The sequence below is a fragment of the Pteropus vampyrus genome, unplaced genomic scaffold, assembly GCF_000151845.1.
Source record: "Pteropus vampyrus isolate Shadow unplaced genomic scaffold, Pvam_2.0 Scaffold93, whole genome shotgun sequence".
NCBI classification, from domain to species: Eukaryota; Metazoa; Chordata; class Mammalia; order Chiroptera; family Pteropodidae; genus Pteropus; species Pteropus vampyrus.
Genome location: NW_011888874.1, coordinates 2,038,850 through 2,046,716, shown reverse-complemented (window position 1 = coordinate 2,046,716; position 7,867 = coordinate 2,038,850). Strand labels below are relative to the sequence as shown.

Sequence of the window (7,867 nt, the reverse complement as noted above, 5' to 3'; positions counted from 1 at the left end):
CAGAACTAATATTTCCAAAGGCCTGTTTTCTCCTCCCTCCTTAAATAGATTTATTCTTCACCAAGTATCCTCTTTAACTTTTTAATTAGTCCTAAAATAGACAGATTATTAGGTCAAATTATACCTTATCAAATGCTATTACAGTGAAAGTGTCTGAAAGGAAAAGATATTCATCAATCTTATATAGCTTAAACAATGGCTAGATGACAAAGCCCCAGTACGTTAAAATTCTTTGTCCCACCCCCAACACCTATACAGTTCAGACGGTGACATGGAACTTAAAAATAGTTGGATTTTTTTTCTCCATAATGAAAAATTTTGCAAGTTCAAAAGTACAAAATCAGAAATCTTACTAATGTAAAAAACTTACTTTGTATTATTTTATTATGAAAAACTTTTAAGCCCTAAGTGAAAATTTATTTATTATGTATTTATTTTTTATTGTAATGAATCGATAACTTTAAAATCCCTTTTCTGGGAAGGAATTATCTTATTCACTTAAATGAAATTTTAAAAATCCATGAAGTATACTCGTATGAGTAGTTATTAGCTCACACCATTATAACCATTGTTACCTTGGAGCGTGGAGGGTTCGACTCATTAGTCTTACTAGCTTGCTTTCATAACTGAAAGGGTTTTGGTTTTTTTTATCATTATATTTAAATCTTTTACAATGTAACCGTTGAACAAGTTTTAATCAGAGTTTCAAGTGCCAAATCCATGTTTATTTCTACTTTGAGAACTGTCCAGCATGACTTTTCTGATAAAAGAACTAGGAATGTGAAATTTGGATAATGGTCTACTTGCATGATTATAAAATAATACTGCTTATCAACTTTTAAGTGCTTTTATGTTTCTTGCTCTATACATCACTTTTTCCTTTCTATTACTCCTGGCTGTTATGCTAATGCAGTATCTTAATCTTTGGTCTTTCGCCATCTCATTAGGTATAGTTAAATTAAGCTAGAACTACTTGACAGGAATGGAGGGAGTGAGGGTGGGAGGAAGAAAAAAGTCTTTCTACCTGTTTTATTATCATAAAACAATGCAGATTCACAGTTGCTTGACATAAGAACTGCTTTTAGTTTACACTCTAAGGGATACTGTTGAAAGGTTTATGGTATTTTTATGTCCTCATCTTATGAGAAATTAACATGATCTAAAATCAGTCTCAACATGAAGACAGTGAAATCATAGGTACATATTAAAAAGTTTGTTTACACAGGTCAGTGCTGTGCATTTGGAAAACTAATGTATCCAAAATTTACCAAAACACCTGGGACAGGCACTGGTGTTCTTTGGACTTAAAATGCTATTACAATTTAGTCCTTGGCTCCTGAGGAAATGCCCAGGTCTTCTGACATCTGCTAGAGCTCCAGTCCTCATTCTCCGATGCAGAATATTAACATTTTTAAAAAGAAACTTAGTTCCCATGTAAGAACATTACTTAAATATTGACAGATAAGTCATGCTTCACATGCTCAAATTTTGTTTTTAGAAGGGCCTTGATTATATAGTTTTTCTTTAGTGAATTCTACTAGCTTCGAATGAATAGAATAAGAAATCGGCGTGTAAATAATTTTATATGTTTTGCAAGTATCCATATAAATATATTACTTGGAATACCTAGAAGTGCAAATTTGCAGTCGAAACAGTTTGTTATTTATGATTTGTCTTTTTAAAAATGTGTATAATTCCTAGTCTCCCCTTTTATTTGTTTACTGTAGCAGTTTCCATTTTTTTAACAAACATCCTATGAAGTCAGATCATCTATTTACTCAAAAATGTCAGTATACAAGTTAATGCCGGAAATTGTAGAGCCTTGGATCTCATTCCCTTTGGCCACTTTAATTACAAAACATATTGTTGAACATATTACCAAGCTCAAACAAAGATTTTTTTAATGTATTAAATTATACTGATGGTAGAAGGTGGTACTTGAATGACGCTTCTAACTTTGCCAAATGCCTGTCTAATTTACTTTTATATTATATGTGTCAATTGCCAGTGTAAGAAGACAAAATGAAATACGTTGTGAAAGGTAACTGTATTATTTTCTGGCTCTGCATTATAAAAGGGAAATCTCTGTGGTGGAATCTTGAATATGGCAGGTCCATTTGAGCATGTTAGTGTGAATTTTTTAAGAAAAACTTTAAGTAGCACACAGCTTTGCTTTAGTTAAACATTCTCATGTTAGTGTAATGTAAGACCGTAGTTATTAACTAGCAACAGTTTTCCTAATGCCACAGAGTAAATATATATTAGCAGGATGTGATTTCTCACTGTTCTGTAGCCAACAGAATAGAATTCTAACATTTCTCCTCAAAAAGTCTCTGAATCTCTTATCCTCTAGGCTCCAAAAATTTAATTAAGCAATTAGGAAACATACAAGCTAAACATGAAAATTTTCTTGAATAAATTGAATTGCTACAAAATGGTGATTTGTATTATAGCCAAAATTCTATAGCTGTACCAACTTACAAAGAAAAAAAAAAAGTAGTGCATTTGTTCTTAAATGTTTTCTGTAATTAAGAATTGCCTTGATATTTAAATTTGGGCAAAACCTGATCAGTACTTAGAGAATGAGACATTCAAAATAGAAAGTAATACTTAAATTCCTTATACAAATTCTATACCCCAACCTCCTTTCTCTGTTTAGCATATATTGCTGATTACTTTTTGGGGAATTGACCAGTGACCCATGGAGCCTTTTTTCTGATTTAAAAAAATAAGATTTATACAGCTGAAACTTACTGGATTTTGTTAACCAATGTCACCATAAAAGAATTAATTTATTTTTTAAAAAATTTAAAAAATAAGATTTATTGGCAAGGTTACCGCTTACCTAGGTAAGGAACAAATTGCCCTCTAGAAATAGTGAACTGAACTGAAGCTGAGTGAAAATCCCCACAAAGTTTTCCAGTGCACCTGTCTTCATTTCCAGCAGCCCTGTATGTCACTCCTGGTTGTCTCTTGAGATCAGGCTCATTGTTGGGTGGCACTTCTGTAATGTGCTGTCGTGTGTCCCTCAGAGCGTGTCCCCTTATCTCCCCAGCTCCAGAACTTGCACTTCTGCTCTGGAGAGCTCAGGGTGTGAATGAGACACAGCGACATTAAGACGTCAGGTGCTAACCCAGAGTAACGTGGCGGGAAGGAAGCACCTGTGGGAAAGGGCAGTTATGTGGGACTTTTAGTTCTGGAGAGAGAGCTGTTGACATGAGCAACCACGATCATGCAGGTGCTGCTAACTGGTTCTCGACATGCTTCTAGGGTCCATGGTGATGTTTTTCTAACTAGAAGAGAATTTACACTTTTTAAACAGTTGTCCTCCGTCTTGAATTTCATAATTTAAAATGTAAACACTCCCCAAAATTATTTTATATGTTGGTGCTATTTTATTACATAAATATAGATTCCCCTTCCCTTTGTTTTTTAACCCGTTGAAAAATATTTAATTTATGAAAATCATAAAATGGAGGACGTGTGAGACAAAGATAAAGTATTTGAAATATATTGTATTGAAGCATACAATATAATCCTATTTGACATTTATCTGTCTTGTTTTTGCTTTTATTTTATTATTTCTCTGTTTCCTGATTCTGTCTGTGCCTTCCGCAAACACCTGCCTTAGACCTGTGTTGCGTGGTGGGTCTGCTGCCGCCACTTCTAACCCTCATCGCGACAGCGTCAGGTAAATGTCGAGACGTCGTAAGCAACCAGGCTCAGTGGTTGACTGAATCTGTGTTTCACAGGCTGTAATGCACATGGTAGCCATGCCTTTGTATGATAGCTCGGATTTCTCCAGCTTTTCTCGTGAGTACATCCTGCTTTTCTCCGAGAATAGTGAGAATCATTCGTGACCTTTGCCACCGGAGTACGAGGAAAAATGCTTAACAATTATACAGTGTCATGTATCTGAGATGTTTTGTTTAGATACAGTTGTAATAGGTTATAGACGATCATGCTTAACACAGAAAAAATAATCTTAAATCTTAAATGTTTTATGTGCATCGTTTTAATTGTTGCCTGTAGTTCTGTCGCTGTTTCTTTTTTTTTCATTCTGTAGATAAAGCTGTCTGTAAGGCATCATCTTAAATTCAGGAAAATCAGCATTGCCAGTTTGGGGAAATTAAACATTTATAAAGAGAATTTCGTTTTAAGAATTTATGTCATCTGTCTATTTAAGCTTTTCTCTTATTTTTGCCCCTTTCGCACTTTCAGTCGTGCTTAACCTGAGTAATTATTTCTTCTCTCATGCACAGGGACAGATAGGATGGCACGTACAAATATTTGAGGTTCTCAAGTGCCAGAATCCCCATATTCCATCTTCTAGAGGAAAAAAAAAACTTGGTTGGTCTTCACAGATAACATTACTGTGATTTTTTCAGAGCCAATTTTGTTTGTTTTAAGCAGAATTACATTATCTATAACAGATTTAAAGCTGGCACATTCATTTTTAGGCAGGAGAAGAGGGAAACCAGTTTGTCACTCACAGTTAAGTTGGGTTAGAGGAATTAATGCCCTTAGAGACCCCCGACCACTCTGCCAACTTGTTTCCTTTCAGAGTTAACTCAATCCATTTTAGGTTTTCTCTTATGTACTTCTAATAAGTTCGTGATCTTTTTATCTCTCTGTGAAAGTATGTTCAGCCAGTGATCTGTCTTAGCATTTAATAGAGTTTTTAGTTCTCATAAATACAGGTTTTAGTTTAAAGCACATGGTGATTTTTTTTTAAAGTTAAATTATATCAAGTCTTTTGCCATATCCCTAGATTTATTTACACACGAAGATTTTTTTTACAGATATCGAAAGCTTTCGTTAATTCAAGATTTAAATTGCGAGTAATCCCTTTCAGTTATCCTTCATTCTCTGCGTTCAGTGCAGGTCATTTTACCTTTGAAGCAATTGCTTGTATTGCTTTTTTTTTCCCCTAAATGTTCATCTCATGAGTGACCTCACAGAAATGGAAAAGTTTTATTTTGAGGATAAAATGTAGAGAAGAAGCATCTTCGACCCTCATTTTTTCTACTAATCATTTAATAATTCTCTCTTAATGTTCAAAGGAATAATTAATTCACATGTTTGTAAACCCATAGTTCCAGCATCTACTAACTTAATAGCTTATTTCTCTAACTGATGTCATTACTCTCAGTATTCCAGGGTATTTATTCTGTTCCCATGAAGAAAGGGACAGTTAATGAGAAAGCAAGTTAATTTAACCATCAAAGGCACATTTAGAGATTGTTCTAGATGATCTAGAGTCAGTACACAGTGTCTGTTATTTAAACTGCAACCTGTCTAGTTATCATCAGTGTTCAGAATAATGACACTGTATGATTAAAATATTTTGGGTTATTTCCAGTATTTGAAACAAAAGGACTTTCTGAATAGATTTGTTTTGAACATATCTGGATGAAAAATATAATTCTCTTCATACCCCTTTGTGTAGTAATGTGCTTTTTATAGTGGAGATTCACTTGAAATATTAGAATATATGATCTGTGTACCAATTCTCTATGATTACGTAGGAGTAACTTTTAAATTCAATTTCTTTATCTTCTCATTCAGAAAAGTCAGTATGCCATTTACCAAAGTAACATATAGGATTAAAATAGTAATGGTATAAACATGTTGGATGCATTGTGTGGTATGTAAATTGTCGCTCAATAAAGCTATTAATTAAAATATATTTAAAAAGTGGAAATCCAGGCAAAAAGGAAGAATAGCATTTGTGTGTATTTGTTTCTCAGAAGTTCATTGTCATTCATTTAAAAGTCACTGCCCTTTTAGAAGTAACTGCATTTGAACAAGAAGTACTTTTAAAATGCTTTCTCTAGAGTTTGTCTTATTGGCTTTCCAGTATTTTATATACAGCCTGTTAATTATTCATTATTGAGCCAATTCTGGATCTGAATGTAGTGGCAAGATATTCAGGTGCTTTTATAAATGCTTCTATGCGAGACACAGTAGAAAGTAAGTAATTGGAAATAAGAAGTAAAGAGTAGAAACGGCAAGAGAAGAGGCAGCGAGAGGACTTAGCTCGAGTTAGTGTGCCCTGCCAGTGAGTCTCAGCAGACTCCTGCGGAACCACACGTGGACACGGGTTTGTGTAAGAATTGTATGTTTTTATATCCTAGTGGGGCAGCTCTCCAGTCTTTTAAGTCAGGGACCCTTTTTAACGATGCCCATCCCTCTGAGGTGAAAAGTATCTCCTTATTTATATCTTTAGTCAGGATTTCTTCTCATTCTCAAAGTTTTAGGATGCTTTCCCAGAATTGAAAGTAATTATCTTAAGCTTTTTTCTTTTCTTTCCTTTATTAGTGACAATTCAGATTGTAAAGTATTTCGATAATTCATATTGTTAAATGCCAATCTTTCGAGCAATTCTTTGAGCATTACACAACGTATTACAGGACTTGCTAGGTACTCTGAGTTCTTTTCTAATGTTGAATTTTTCTCATCTGCTAGGTATGGCATTTCAAATACAGATACAACAATTGAAGGAACTTCAGATGACATGACTGTTGTAGATGCAGCTTCATTAAGACGACAGGTATTTAATGTACCAAATAAGATATAATCCCAAGTGATATTCATATAATGTTTACGGTGATAGTTCCTAACATTTTATCATTTTCTCCTATATAACCCATAAATTGAAATATTTTATCTATCAAACTATTTATTAAACCATAATTGATTTTCCTGTTTTGATTAAAGGTACATTAAACCACCATTACATGTTTTGATCAGCATAAAACAGTATTACCAAAATAGATTCACGTAATTCTAGCTAATAACAAAGAATCTTGACATTTTAGCAAATCAGTAAAGCCATAAATTCCTTGCTTGGCTTTTTGAAACACAGGACAGTCACTTTGAGACCTCCGTTACTATTTCTGAGAACTCCATTTTGGAAACTGCTCTCAGTTTGCAGAGGGTCTTCGTATACGTATTCCTCGTGTTCCGTAGTACATCCTACTTAGAACTACAGTCGCACATGTGCATTTTAACATGGACTCACACATCCTCTTCTCACATGTGGGGAAGCCGTATTCGGTGTCCTGAATGTGTCCGTGCCAAACAGATGTGGAGAGGAAATGATTGAAAATAAAATATTTCTAAATAAAAGTCAAGAAACTAAATATTTTAAGAGTAAATCAATATTATTTTAAAGATTTAATAGAATAAAAGGATTATATGAAGCAAATATTCTTTTTTCATTTTTAATCTCATTTACTGAAACATAAATGGAAGCTATATCATAAGTTCTTACATATATGTTTACTTACACTTTGCTTATGGAAGAAAGAGTTTTCTTCTGTGTTATTGAATTCACAATTATACCAACAACCTTGTTTTCTGAAAGTATAATGTGAGTTTCAGGGTTTTAACAACATTCATTTAATCCTTAACTTAGAGGGTGAACCAGTCGAGGACAGACAAAGATATAGTCATTGTAAACGAGTCACACACATGCTGTGAAACCTTAAAAGGAGTGGAAAGCCAGTTGGGAATCTGAGTTTCTAAGATAAGTAACAAAAACTGAATCACGAGAATGTGCTACAGAATTCACACTTGTGACCCTGGCAGCAATGGAGGCTACTGCTTCTGCAGCTGTCCTTGCTCCGTTGCCAGTTTGGGGACTGTCAGCCTGGAGCTGCCATAGTCTAGTGATGAGCAACTCATGGGTCACCTAGACACAAAGTTTAACCCGCTCTCGGGGGCAGTATTCAAAAGCTGCCTGGGCGTTTCTACGTCTCAGATATGCCCGGATAGAAATATTTTTATGACTCAAAGCAATGCCCGTGTTTTCACTGACAATAAAGTAGAACCAGTTGTGCAAGAACATAGTATCTCATGGGAC

The 7,867-nt window shown here is 34.4% G+C and overlaps 1 protein-coding gene across 14 annotated transcripts in view; it reads left to right on the top strand.

Annotated features, from left to right (window-relative positions):
* The window catches only part of MFF (mitochondrial fission factor), a 35,884-nt gene that overhangs the window by 26,019 nt on the left and 1,998 nt on the right, over positions 1 to 7,867 (top strand). For 6 of the 14 annotated variants that reach the window (XM_011364063.2, XM_011364061.2, XM_023532923.1 and 3 more), the window contains 3 exons: positions 2,009 to 2,041; positions 3,632 to 3,691; positions 6,469 to 6,553. In XM_011364063.2, the coding sequence (XP_011362365.1) occupies positions 2,009 to 2,041; positions 3,632 to 3,691; positions 6,469 to 6,553 (178 nt within the window). The remainder of the gene's footprint in view (positions 1 to 2,008; positions 2,042 to 3,631; positions 3,692 to 6,468; positions 6,554 to 7,867) is intronic. The other 8 variants (XM_011364067.2, XM_011364065.2, XM_023532921.1 and 5 more) reach the window with 2 other exon arrangements.